General features: G+C 40.5%; 1 protein-coding gene across 2 annotated transcripts; it reads left to right on the forward strand.

Annotated features, from left to right (window-relative positions):
• Positions 1-487: 487 nt before the first annotated feature.
• Positions 488-13,842, forward strand: PCDH18 (protocadherin 18). Of its 2 annotated transcripts, none has more exons than XM_058721370.1 (4): positions 488-3,470; positions 4,328-4,416; positions 4,507-4,670; positions 11,875-13,842. In XM_058721370.1, exons 1-4 carry the CDS (start codon positions 993-995, stop codon positions 12,540-12,542), a joined length of 3,399 nt encoding a protein of 1,132 aa, XP_058577353.1. In that variant the 5' UTR covers positions 488-992; the 3' UTR covers positions 12,543-13,842. The 2 variants fall into 2 exon arrangements, with proteins under 2 accessions (XP_058577353.1, XP_058577354.1); XM_058721371.1 differs by having other exon boundaries at positions 490-3,470; positions 4,331-4,416.
• Positions 13,843-14,078: the final 236 nt, after the last annotated feature.

Raw genomic sequence — 14,078 nt, forward strand, 5'->3', positions numbered from 1 at the left:
GAGAAGCATAATTAGAAGCAAGTTTTCAAATTTTATTAAATTCCTTCACCAACAAAATGCACTTAGAGGTATTTCAAGTTAAACCAGTACTTAAAGACTATGAAAAGCAAGATGATTACATGTTTGCGGAAGAAGAAAGGACAATTAAGAAAACCAGAACAATTTAAGATGCCAACTAAATAAAGGCGACCAGAAGTTGATTTAAAGTTTTTCTTCTGTAATTTGCTCCCCTTTGTCGTGGCACGCTCAGAGAAAGTGAATGCAGTAGACTGGGAGGAGGAGGGGGGCGTGGGGAGGAGGAAGGGAGGAGCGGAGCGAAGGAGCGGCTCCCATCCTCCTCCCCCAGCCCCCAACCGGCCCTCCTCCCGGCTCTCCCAGCCGCGCCCCCCCCCCCCTCCCGCCCGCCCCAAGCCCCCGCCTTCCTCCTCGCCGCTCGCTCTCCCTCTCCACCCTCCACTTCTCGGCGACCGCCCTCGCTTTGGGGACACCATCAGCTTTTGATTTGGAAGCACGCTGATTGGCTGGAAGCGATTCAACACACGCCGGGCAAGAGAGCTTTGTCTGAGTTGGAGTGAAGTTGTACAGATTTTAGACTGGAGTCAGCAATCACGGGTGTTTAGTCTGCAGCCGCGCGGAGAAAGGGAGAGAGCATCGCTGGAGAAAGATTCACTGCAGCCTCTGCCGGCACCCTGCAATCGATGGATTCCGACAACACAAGGAGGGAAGCGCGGAGGTGACCCTCTTCTGCCTGCGGAGAGGACAAATGCAAGGCTCGGACTCCGCGCCGACAAGAGCTGCGAGTCGTGACACGGTGTGTATAAACCAAAAGTTTGCGAGCTGTTAATTGCTGTGCTGTGTTATTAAGAGACGCTTTCAAGTGGCAAGTACCAAACGTAGCTTAGCTTTAAGTTGCCAAAGGAAGTTGAGGGGAATTGCTTTGCTGTTTTAACTTGGTCTGTGTGAGGAGTCTCCCAAACTGACCGAGGTGCCAAATGAATGCTAAAATGCACTTTAGATTTGTTTTTGCACTCCTGACGGTGTCTTTCAACTGCGATGTGCTGGGCAAGAATTTGAAATACAGGATTTATGAGGAGCAGAGGGTTGGATCAGTGATTGCAAGACTATCAGAGGATGTGGCTGATGTTTTAGTTAAGCTACCTAATCCTTCCACCGTTCGTTTCCGAGCCATGCAAAGGGGGAATTCTCCTCTCCTTGTAGTAAATGAGGATAACGGAGAAATCAGCATAGGGGCTAAAATCGACCGCGAACAACTGTGCCAGAAAAACTTGAACTGCTCCATAGAGTTTGATGTGATCACTCTACCCACCGAGCATCTGCAGCTTTTCCATATTGAAGTCGAAGTGCTGGATATCAATGACAATGCTCCCCAGTTCTCAAGATCTGTCATACCTATTGAGATATCCGAGAGCGCGGCCGTTGGGACGCGCATCCCCCTGGACAGTGCATTTGATCCAGATGTTGGGGAAAATTCCCTCCACACCTACTCTCTCTCTGCCAATGATTTTTTTAGTATTGAGGTTCGCACCAGGACCGATGGAGCCAAGTATGCAGAACTCATAGTGGTCAGAGAGCTGGATCGCGAGCTGAAGGCAAGCTATGAGCTTCAGCTCACTGCCTCAGACATGGGGGTGCCTCAGAGGTCTGGCTCATCCATACTAAAAATAAGCATTTCCGACTCCAACGACAACAGCCCTGCTTTTGAGCAGCAGTCTTATGTAATACAACTCTTAGAAAACTCCCCCGTTGGCACTTTGCTCCTTGACCTGAATGCCACAGATCCAGATGAGGGCGCTAATGGGAAAATTGTATATTCCTTCAGCAGTCATGTGTCTCCCAAAATTATAGAGACTTTTAAAATTGACTCAGAAAAAGGACATTTGACTCTTTTCAAGCAAGTGGATTATGAAATCACCAAATCCTATGAGATTGATGTTCAGGCTCAAGATTTGGGCCCAAATTCAATCCCAGCTCACTGCAAAATTATAATCAAGGTTGTGGATGTTAATGACAATAAACCTGAAATCAACATAAACCTCATGTCCCCTGGAAAAGAAGAAATATCTTATATTTTTGAGGGGGATCCCATTGACACATTTGTTGCTTTGGTCAGGGTTCAGGACAAGGATTCTGGGCTGAATGGAGAAATAGTTTGTAAGCTTCACGGACATGGTCACTTTAAACTTCAGAAGACTTATGAAAACAATTATTTAATCTTGACAAATGCCACACTGGATAGAGAAAAGAGATCTGAATACAGTTTGACTGTAATCGCTGAGGACAAGGGGACACCCAGTCTTTCTTCAGTAAAACATTTTACTGTTCAGATCAATGATATAAATGACAATCCACCCCACTTCCAGAGAAGTCGATATGAATTTGCAATCTCAGAGAATAACTCGCCAGGGGCATATATCACCACCGTTACGGCCACAGATCCTGATCTTGGAGAAAATGGGCAAGTTACATATACCATTTTGGAGAGTTTTATCCTGGGCAGTTCCATAACTACCTATGTCACCATTGACCCATCTAATGGAGCCATCTATGCCCTCAGAATCTTTGATCATGAGGAAGTGAGTCAGATCACTTTCATGGTTGAAGCAAGAGACGGAGGAAGTCCAAAGCAACTAGTAAGCAATACCACAGTTGTGCTCACCATCATTGATGAAAATGACAACGTCCCTGTGGTTATTGGGCCTGCTCTGCGCAATAATACTGCAGAAATCTCCATTCCCAAAGGGGCTGAAAGTGGCTTTCATGTCACAAGAATAAGGGCAATTGACAGAGACTCTGGTGTGAATGCTGAACTCAGCTGCTCCATAATAGCAGGCAATGAGGAGAATATCTTTTTAATCGATCCACGATCGTGTGACATCCATACGAACGTAAGCATGGAATCTGTTTCCTACACCGAGTGGGAGCTCTCAGTCATCATCCAGGACAAAGGCAATCCCCAGCTGCATACCAAAGTCCTTCTGAAGTGTACGATCTTTGAATATGTAGAGTCAGTGACAAGTACAGCAATGACCTCAGTCAGCCAGGCATCTTTGGATGTCTCCATGGTTATAATTATTTCCTTAGGAGCAATCTGTGCAGTGTTGTTGGTTATCATGGTGCTGTTTGCAACGAGGTGTAACCGAGAAAAGAAAGACACTAGATCCTACAACTGCAGGGTAGCAGAATCCACTTACCAGCATCACCCAAAAAGGCCATCCAGGCAGATTCACAAAGGGGACATCACATTGGTGCCTACGATGAATGGCACTCTGCCCATCAGATCTCATCACAGATCGTCTCCATCCTCATCCCCCACCTTGGAAAGAGGGCAGATGGGTAGCCGGCAGAGTCACCACAGTCACCAGTCCCTCAACAGTTTGGTGACAATCTCATCCAACCACGTGCCAGAGAATTTCTCACTAGAACTCACCCATGCCACTCCTGCCGTTGAGGTAAGACCGCACTCTGTACCAACTCACTGACACGGTCAGCTGCTAGTGTGCAGAGGTCGTGTATGTGCTAGTTCTTAAGTGTCTCCTTTAAGCAGTAAACAATACTAACAATATCCGAATTAAATGGGATACAAGGTACATCACCTGTATGTAGCAAGTATGCATAGTTTAGCATGCTGTTCTGTTTTTCTTAAAGAATGGGCTTGCATGTATGATGCATAGTATTGAAAAATAAATGTGAATCTCCCAAATGACTATCTAATTAGAATACCCTTCCTTCCCAGATTAAGATCCTGGAAGCCACAAATAAAGGGACTTGTTTCATTCTCACAGTTGTGGCTTCTACTCAGAAAAAAAAAAAAAAAAAAAAAAAAAAAAAGCCAAAAGATAACAACAACAGCACCAGCAAAAACCCGAGGCCTCCAGAATCCCATCTGAATGCATGTTGTATTTGTTCAACTTTTGAATTTTTTCTGACCTTATGTTAACTGCATGTGCTAGATTGTTGCATCTTACAATATTTTCCATGTATTTTTATAATGGATCTCTTTAACCTGAACCAAAACATAAAGGAACTCAGTCTATTATTTATAAAGGAGTTCTCTTTCAAAAAAAAAAAAAAAAAGAAAAGAAAAGCAGTGTATGAGATCATTCAAGCCTCTCCGGGATGTATTCAGTTGTGTGTGGTGCCTGGCTGCATCGTCTGCCACATTCCAGCATGTGTAAATCTTTAAAACAGAGATAACATGTTCAATTCATCAGGATGAAAAGCAGTGAGCAACTGTTTTTCCTTGCTTAAGCTTGTGAGTATTAGGGGGTTTGTTTCCAGAAATCAGTTCTGTGTGTTTGGTTTCCAGCAGGTCTCCCAGCTTCTTTCAATGCTTCACCAGGGGCAGTATCAACCAAGGCCAAGTTTTCGAGGAAACAAATATTCCAGGAGTTATAGGTATGAATTATCCCCCTGTTACCTATTGAGTCTCTAATGGCGTGAATGCTAAAGAGTAAAAACCATACTTTCCCTGATTTATCTTTCTAGATATGCCCTCCAAGACATGGACAAATTTAGCTTGAAAGACAGTGGCCGTGGTGACAGTGAAGCAGGAGACAGTGATTATGATTTGGGGCGAGATTCACCAATAGACAGGCTGCTGGGTGAAGGATTCAGTGACCTGTTCCTTACAGATGGAAGAATTCCAGCAGGTAAGAGGGTGGTGATAGACGGTAAATTCTTACTTTCAGATCTGTTACACCCATGGAGTGCACAGTTTCTCCCATGCTTACATTTTTCTTTGTCCTTTGCACTGAAGTATCTGTCATCTGTACACTATTAGCATTGAACATGACCTGGAGCCCCTCAGAATTATTTTCTTAAACTTCAGACACGGCAGTTGGTGGAGGAGGGGTAAGCATGAGAGCGGAGCAGGACAAGAAGGAAGGAGTGGGGAGAGGGGGATAGAGAGCCACACTATTTCTTTCCTCTCCCTGCCCCCATCCAGTGCTGCCACAGGATACTCTTGAGCAACTCTATGAAATTACTGGGTGGTTGTTGTTATTCAAACGGCCTGTTTTGGTGCATGGTGGTGAACTGGGCTATAATTTGGAAGACACAAATTTCCTGTGATGGGAACCCACTCACAGAATCAGAGATTAAAATACACTAGGGAATGGTACATTTCAATCACCAAAAATAGGACAAAGAATGCAGCTTTGTAGGTGGGAAGCACAGAATATTTTTGCCACCGTTCATTTCCTATCCGCACGGTAGTTGAAGAGGCACACGCGTTTACAAGGGAAATGTTAAGTCTGTAGCCAGATGGAGGAGACCCTGGGAAGTTAAAAGCCACGTTTTCCATAGAGTCCCCCCTATCTGACTATGCAGTAGAACCTGTCTGAACCAACTGGGTAAACACTGACTACATCACTGCAGCAACCCTGTTACCAGAGACTGTAATATTCAATCGACTCTTAGGAACACATAAAAACGTCGCCCTGGCTACTTACATTCCTAAACTCCACTGAATTTGATCAGCTGAGTGTTAATCAAGTGCCTGCCATTTGATAAATTAAAGAAAGGCAGAACAAAACTAATTGCCGTCTGAGTTCCATCCAGAAATGTATCCCAAATCAGGCAGTTTGTACATGGTAGAGGTGAGATTTGAACCAATCCCATACTCTTAAATACCAACCTATTAAGAGTAATGAAGCAACAGGTTTTTAAAAAATAAGTTTAGTAATGGATTTATTCCTATATTCTGAAGTCTAACTATCCTCTACGAAGTGATTAAATGCTGCCTATTTCATTATGTTATTACAGTCATAGATATCGTATCTGTGGCAGGATGAGTGTGTGGAAAGGACTTCTGCTGGCATTAGGGCTACAATGTACATAAGAACCAATATTTGCACAGTGGTGTCTTTGTTTCTTTGTTTCATTCAGAGACTCCCTATTTCAAGGAAGAAAATGAATCTCTGAAAATCCAATGGGATACATACAGCCTCAGAAAACTTGCTCAAAGAGAATCAGTTTTATTATTTTTACCAATGAAAGGAAAGGGCTGGCTGGCTAAATTTCTATGGTTCCATGATGTTGATGGAACCCTAATTTTGAATATTGGTCCTCAATGTTGAATAATGTGATTTCTCAAATGAAAAGTAGTACAGTGGGCATAGCATCAGTATTTCATTATGTAAGTTCTTTTTAAATTGTGTGAAACCTATTCATTTAAATTAAAAAAAATTAACTATTTATTAGAGAGAGAGAGAGACAGAGAGACAGAGAGTGTGAGTGGGGGAGGGGCAGAGAGAGAGGGAGACACAGAATCTGAAGCAGTCTCTAGGCCCAATGTGGGGCTCCAACCCACAAACTGTGGGATAATGACCTGAGCCGAAGTCAGAAACTTACCCAACGGACCTCCCCCCCACCAGGCGCCCCTGAAATTATAATTTATTGATATAGCTAAGAGGAAAATAACTTTCCCTATTGAGATAACTTTTCTATTTGTGGGCCTAAATGATATCTAAAGTCCTTTTGAATTCTGAAATTGTATAATTATATTAGCTGACCTGTTTTAGAAAAAGGCAGGACTTCTCTTTCATTCTTTCAAAGTTACCAACACCAGACATGTTCATGGCAGGAGAATTATCTAATGCTTGCATTAAAAAATAAAATAAAAATGCATGTTAATAAAGACATTGAGGAAACAATGGGTAGATATACAGTCTAGGTAATAGTGAGTCTTATTTAGTGAGTGGCTTTAGGCTCCTTCTAAGTTAACATTTCGTTCAAAGTTAGGAGTTTGCGTTTTATATTATCAACAATGATACCGCTCAATATACAGACAACCCTTTCAAAACATTCCATATTTGCACAGTCATACTTACTCTGGGCGTGTGGTGGGAGAGTTATATTGCTGGTGTATGATGTTGTTTCACTGTAGATACATTTCTTTCTTACTATCTACCTGCCTCCATGTGGGGAAAGCATTCAGGTGGCATAGAGCACCAGGATATTCCCAGTGACTTATAAAATATTTTAAGCTTTCTTCATGTCTGGCTGGTGTAGAAAGTTACATGTATACTGAGTATCTGTGCAGAGCTACTTTAATTATGACCATCCTTCTGATGATACTTCACCCATTTTCTGGTTTATTATTCTTTCTGGCAGCTCATGCTTTGTAAACTTATATTCCCAGGAAACAGGCCAAGTAGGAAAAAAAAAAAAAAATGTAAGTCCACATCTGAATGCCATTAACAGAAATCAGTGCAGTTTTTGAAAGCATGTGTATTTTTAGGACTTAAGTGTCTTATTCCAACTGGTTTTCTGCATTAAACTGTGATCAAATATAGATTATGTTATGTTGCATTGCCTGCCAACAAGGTCATTTCTGGTCATTCATTCTATTAATTCCCACAGAAATATCCTGCATTCTGAGCAGTAAAATCAGCAAGCATTCTTGTCCGTTAGCTCATGTTTGTCAACATGCTTTCTTCCTTACTCATTCAACTTTGCGCTACAGTGCAAAATCTTGAACTACTTGCAGAATCTCCATTTTTCCAATGTCTTAGCGGCACCAGTATGATTTATAAAGGCCTTTTGATTTTGTTTCTTGTGAAACTCCTTTGCCGAGCTCATTCCACTTTTCATTAATCTGCCATCGGTGATTACTTTACTCCGACATTTCTCTCTAATTCCAAGTTCTGTCCATCGTCATGGCTGGTATCCGGGTCCTGGCTATTCTTCCAGGGCCCGTTTACTGGCCCAGCGTACAAGCTGAGGTTCACTCTCTAGCACCTCCTCCCTTTGTCAAATATTTCTTGTATGCAGCTTGAACAACTTTTTCAGAACATTTTAATTTAAAGTTTTTTTGGTTTAAAATCAGTTATTGACTTTTGTTGCCCAGCAACACCTAATAAAACTACTTCCCTTGGCATTCCAAGGCCAATAAAATCCACTCCTGACTTATTAACTCTCATTTTGGGCTGTTTCGTATCTTTTGCAATAGTCAGAACCATCTTTCCACGTCCATCCTTTGTTCATGTTGCCTTTCTATCTGAAAAAAAAAAAAAAAAAAAAAACCAACTGGCTTCTCTTCACTGTGTCTATCTGAATCCTGTTCATCTCTCACAGTTTGTGTCTTTAACTACTTTAGTCTCCGCTTTGCCTCTTTTTTTTCCTTTTCTTGACATGCCTTTAGCATCATATAGGCTGGCACTTAAACTGGGCATCTGGAGCCTCATTTGTTACACTAGACTCAGAACTAGATCTGAAACCATTTGAGGACAAGGATCTATCATGGCACTCCACATATGGCAGGCTCTGACTAGATAACTGATTGGTTATTCAGTAACTCATGACTTGATGGAAGTTTGGCACCTACTTTTCGTTTCTTCTTCTTACGTCGAGTCCTACCTAAAAAGTATAGTAAGTCACAAAATTGGAAGTCATATAGTGGGAAAGAAGAGTTGTCTGCTCCCTCAAGCCTTCCCCTTCCCAGGGGAAATGTAACCACCTGGCAGGTTTCAAGGAGAAACAGAAAGATTAGCCATATGCACCACTTGCCAGTAAGTTCTGACTTACTGGGTGTGGTATGAGACCTCTGTGGCTCTGAATTATATGTACACTGAGAATGTTTTTAAATAGTTGGGTCTCCAGGGAAAAGGTTGAGCATATCACTGAAACAGAAATGATCTATTCTGTGCCACTACCTTCTTATCTCTATTTTTGCCAATATTCTCTCTATTAGCCTGTCTTCTTCAATTTTTCCTATTTTCTGAATTTAAAAAAAATTATGTTAATTTATTATTTAATACTCAGGGTCCCATTTATTTATTGTTTCATTAAAATGGCATTCCCTGTTTTAAAAAATTCCTGTAAACAAAATTACCTGTGGACATATACCATCATTTGAATCATCCAGATTGTATTTTTGGTTGCATGTTCATTATATTCGGGTCTCTAGAAAGTTGATCATACTCGGGATTCTTAGAAGCCTATGTAATTTTCCGTTTTCCCCCACTGTCATTAAATATTAAAAGAAAACAAAGCCAATCAAATAATCAAAAAATTAAGTCCTTCCCACAGGGTCAAAGGCCAGAAAACAAATGAAAGGTATCATCAGACCTGTTTCCGGTCCTTCCAACAGGATGTGTGTAAGACAAGAGAGACGGGTCTCCTTTCCATTTTCAGAGACCCAGGGAATTAGGGAAAAAACTTCATTACCACTTTGATAGCTATTTCACTGCTGAGAAAACCTCAGTGCTATTAAGGCATTCCAGTTACTTTCAACTCCTTTTGGTTTTGTCCACATAAATGATGAACAATAGTAATTATTTCTCAGCAGTAAAAATGCATGCCATGCCGTCAGTAAATCTAAACATGCTTTTCTTCTTAAATCATCCATCTTTATGTAAATTTAAATAGGAAATGATATGCTGAAAGAGTATGCTTTCTTCATGGCAAAATCACACAAGGATTCTGGGTGTTTGCCCTTCCTTTTACCCATAGTTAGTTCTGCTGTTTCTGCATTTTTTCTACTTTCTATGTATTTCTAGTTTTCCTACCAATCAGACCTTTTTCTCCTTCAGAACACTTGTTCTCGATTTTGTTCCACAGATTATCCCTTCTCTGTTAAGGAATGAGGTCCAGAATTGATGAGGTATAAAACCAAATTATCTTGAAGGTTTAGCGGTGAAGGGGAGGGACTTCCACCCCTTTTAACAAAGTCCTTTATTTCTCTTTTTTTCTGAGAGGAAACATTTACTCTTCGTCTTTCTTTTTCTGCATATCAATCTTTTTTAAAATTTTATTTTACTGCATAAGAACACTTAACATGAGACGTACCCTCTTAAAAATATTTAATTGTAGAATACAGCATTCTTAACTATAGGTACAATGTTGTATAGCAGATCTCTAGAACTTTTTCATTATGGTCAACCAAAACTTTATGCCCATTGTTTGGCAGTTCCCCATTTTCTCACCCCCCTGCACATGCACCTTTTAGCAAACACCATTTCACTCTTGGATTCTATATATTTGTTCATTTTAGACACCTTATATACATGGAATCATGCCATATTTGTTCTATGGCTGGTTTATTTCACTAAGTAGAATGCCCTCAAGGTTCATCCATGTTGTCACATATTGCAGAATTTCCTTCTTTTTTTAAGGCTCAATAATATTCCACTGTATGCAAATACTGTGTTTTCTTTATCCATTCATCTGCTGGTAGGCATTCGGGTTGTCTTCCTACGGTGGCTATTGTGAATAGTGCTGCGGTGAACAAGGGAGTGTTAATAGCTCTTTGAGATCCTGAATTCAATTCTCTTGGATAAGTATCCAGAAGTGCGTCTGCTGGATAATATGATAGTTATCCTTGTGATTTTTTGAAGAACTTTCATATTGTTTTCCATAGTGACTGCACCATTTTGTGTTCTTAGCAATAGTGGACAAGTATTCGAATTTCTCCACATCCTTGCCGACACTTGTTATTATTTTTTTTGTAGTAGTTATCCTGACAGATTTGAAGTGATATCTCATTGTGGTTTGGATTTGCATTTCCCTGATGATTACAAAATACATAGTGCATTCTTATTCTATGCAGACATTTTACCTGGTGCTAGGGATACAACAATAAACACAAGACACTACTTGCTTCTCCTGATAAGGGCTTTGACATTGTTCAAGTGTCATCCTTTTTAGCAATAATTTGGGAAGAAGAGAAACCTTGCTCAAATAGCCAGATCTAAAGAATAAGCTCTGACTAGATAGCTAAGGTTGATTATCAATCCAGTTTCGTTCAAATGTAAGATAATTACTTTGCATTTTCTGCATTGTCACTTGCTCTAAAGCAAAATCATGATGCCGAAGAGACATAATTGTCACTGAAAGAAATAAATGATTTGTGAAGTATGTTTTACATTTCTGCATCCTTCATCGTTCCTTTTATTGTAGTTTAGTTATTGCACTTGTCAATTTAGAAATTTTTCTCCTCTTTATTTTCTGCTTTTCTAATAGCATTTATTATTTGCATTCTTTCATTATTATTATTGTAGTTTAGTTATTGCCTTTGTCAAATTTAGAAATTTTTCTCCTCTTTATTTTCTGCTTTTCTAATAGCATCTATTATTTTCTATGAGCATGGCCACTCAAATTCCAATCAGACATTAAAACAACTGGAAGAACTAACCAATGGATTTTTTATATTCTTTTTTATATTTTGATGACTTTTCCATCTATTTGAATTCCAAACCTTTAAAAGAAGACTTCTGAATAGAGTAACTGTAGGTGTCCAGTAGTTGAGAATAGTTTGCACTATTTTAAGTAACAAATCAATAAATAATCCAAAATACTTTTGAGAGAATTTACTAAGTATAATGACCTGATAACTTGTTATATTCCCAATGCCTCCATTAAAAGTAAAGTTGGTCAGATAGACCCCAATATCCAGAAGGCTACTCATAGGTATTGCTCAAAAATTAATCTGGTGGCATTCCAAAATCACAGATTGCACCGTACAGCTCTGAGGATTTTAGAATTTATATCCAGCAAATATCCCACCACCCATACCTTTGCTCCTTTTCAGTCATCCTCATGTGTAAGTTATAAATCCATTTTCTCATTACTTGAGTAGCAGAAATAATAATCCTGAGAAGTATGTGAGTCATAATCTTCCTTTTGTTCTTTGATAAACGGGGGGGGGGGGGGGGGGAAGAGGTCTATTTAACTGATACTCAGATTAAAGCCGTAACTGTAGTCCATTTAATGTGTAAAATAACGGGTATCATCACGGTAGTAGTTTAAAACGGTGTCCTGTTTTTTTTTTGAAGACTAAACTTGCATTCTTTTCTACCATTTTGAGATATGCTAAGCATGACAATGAATCCCTGTTGTCTTCCTTGGGTGTAGCTATGAGGCTTTGCACGGAGGAGTGCAGGGTCCTGGGACACTCTGACCAGTGCTGGATGCCGCCTCTGCCCTCGCCGTCCTCTGACTACAGGAGTAACATGTTCATCCCGGGGGAAGAATTCCCAGCACAACCCCAGCAGCAGCAGCACCCCCATCAGAGTCTTGAGGACGACGCCCAGCCTGCAGATTCTGGTGAGAAGAAGAAGAGTTTCTCCACCTTTGGGAAGGACTCCCCAAACGAGGAGGACTCCGGGGACACCAGCACGTCCTCTCTGCTCTCGGAAATGAGCAGCGTGTTCCAGCGCCTCCTACCCCCTTCCCTGGACACCTGCTCCGAGTGTCCCGAGGTGGATCGCTCCAACTCTCTGGAACGGCGGAAGGCGCCTTTGCCAGCCAAGACTGCGGGTTACCCGCAAGGCGTGGCAGCCTGGGCAGCTAGTACACATTTTCAGAATCCCGCCAACTCGGGGCCCCCACTTGGAACTCACTCCAGTGTGCAGCCTTCTTCCAAGTGGCTGCCGGCCATGGAGGAGATCCCCGAAAACTATGAAGAAGATGATTTTGATAATGTGCTCAACCATCTCAACGACGGGAAACACGAACTCATGGATGCCAGCGAGCTGGTGGCGGAGATTAACAAACTGCTTCAAGACGTTCGCCAGAGCTAGGAGATGCTAGCGAAGCATTCTTGTTTCCTGTGTATGGAAATCGGGGACAGAGAAAACCCTGAGAGAACTGGCATTGCCAAATAGTTGCATTTATCATAAATGTGTCTGTGTATATTGAATATTGAATACTGTATTTTCGTATGTACACGATGCAAGTGTGATTATTTTAATCTGTATTTTAAAAATACATTTGTACCTTATATTTATGTGTAATTTAACAGACAAATTTTATTTTTTTACTCCCACGACAAACATGTCTTTCCTAATCATGTAGAAAGTAGCCACTGTTCAAATATGATATAGTCTTCGACCACAAAGTGTAAAGGCACTGTGTAGATGAATTCTGTTGGGGGAAAAATTTGCTGTTGCTGTATGAACAACCCCACTGAAGCATTATGCAATTCTTAGTTTCGTTAAGTGATCCAGTTTCTTTTTTCGATACTTTTTAAAAAATGAAGAATCAATGACAACGTCAGCCACTTAATTATTATTTTTACTGCTCTCTGCTAGTTCTGATGGTTCAATTTCAGCAAAATTGAGACATGGGGTGAAATTTCATTTCAGGACTATGAAGTATCTTTCACAGACCATGATGAAAAAAATAGGGCTAGAGTCAATGCTTCCCAACCTCCCCCCCCCCCGCCCCCCCCCCCCCAGGCCCCTACTGTTCCAAGGCATCACACTGGCCTATACTCGAGAATATTTCTCCTGAAGTATTAGTGTCTATTTGTAACCAAGGGAAACAATGAATTTCATTCCATCCTTGTAACAGTAAACACGCTCCAAGAAAATGGAATCTGTCCTTTAAATGGGTAACGGTATGTATTCTAACAGCCTAAAGTATTTGTGGACAAAGACCATGGTGTCAGTGTCCCTCCTAGGGTAGTAAATGGAATTGATTTATTCTGAAACTGTTTTGTTTGAATCTTCCCCTGTCCTCTCACGATACTTGAACATTTTTATGTTTTGCAATGTTTTTGCTATAACTATTCACTTTTAGCTTTTGTCTCCAGTGCATGATCTCATATTTTTGCTTTTATTTTTAGTATAAGAACGTTTTTTAAAATTATGATTTTGTTATTGCAATTCTTTTGTATCTGTTGTGTGACGAACGACAAATTCTTTAATTATTGTGCTGTTATCTCTCTGTGTGGAATGCCTTGGTGAAGGAGATCGTTATTATGACTGTTCTCATTTATGACCAAGCTTCTGTTAATGTTATTTCTATGAATACACTATCTTGATTGTACTCTCCAGAAAATTTTGCTGTCAATGAAAATAAAAGGAAAATTAAAGTAAAGCTTAAGAACTGTCCATAAATCAGAACCCTGTTCCTACATATACGTTCAAAAGTTTTGCATGAGGCGTGTCCTTCATGAGAAGGTAATTCAGTGTTGAGTTTTGAATGGTAAAGAGGGAACATTCAGCTTGGTGAACAAGGGAAATGCAATGGAAAAGGAATGATTTGAGACCTGTGATGGGAATGAAAGTCGTCTACCATTTTCCCAGTAGATTAAAATATTTAAATGCATTTGA

Source organism: Neofelis nebulosa, chromosome 3, assembly GCF_028018385.1.
Source record: "Neofelis nebulosa isolate mNeoNeb1 chromosome 3, mNeoNeb1.pri, whole genome shotgun sequence".
NCBI classification, from domain to species: Eukaryota; Metazoa; Chordata; class Mammalia; order Carnivora; family Felidae; genus Neofelis; species Neofelis nebulosa.

Coding starts and splice junctions, on each gene's coding strand:
- PCDH18 (XM_058721370.1), top strand. CDS start 993: ATGAATGCTAAAATGCACTTTAGATTTGTTTTTGCACTCCTGACGGTG. Junction 3,471..4,327: donor ATGCCACTCCTGCCGTTGAG/GTAAGACCGCAC, acceptor TTTGGTTTCCAG/CAGGTCTCCCAGCTTCTTTC. Junction 4,671..11,874: donor AGATGGAAGAATTCCAGCAG/GTAAGAGGGTGG, acceptor CCTTGGGTGTAG/CTATGAGGCTTTGCACGGAG.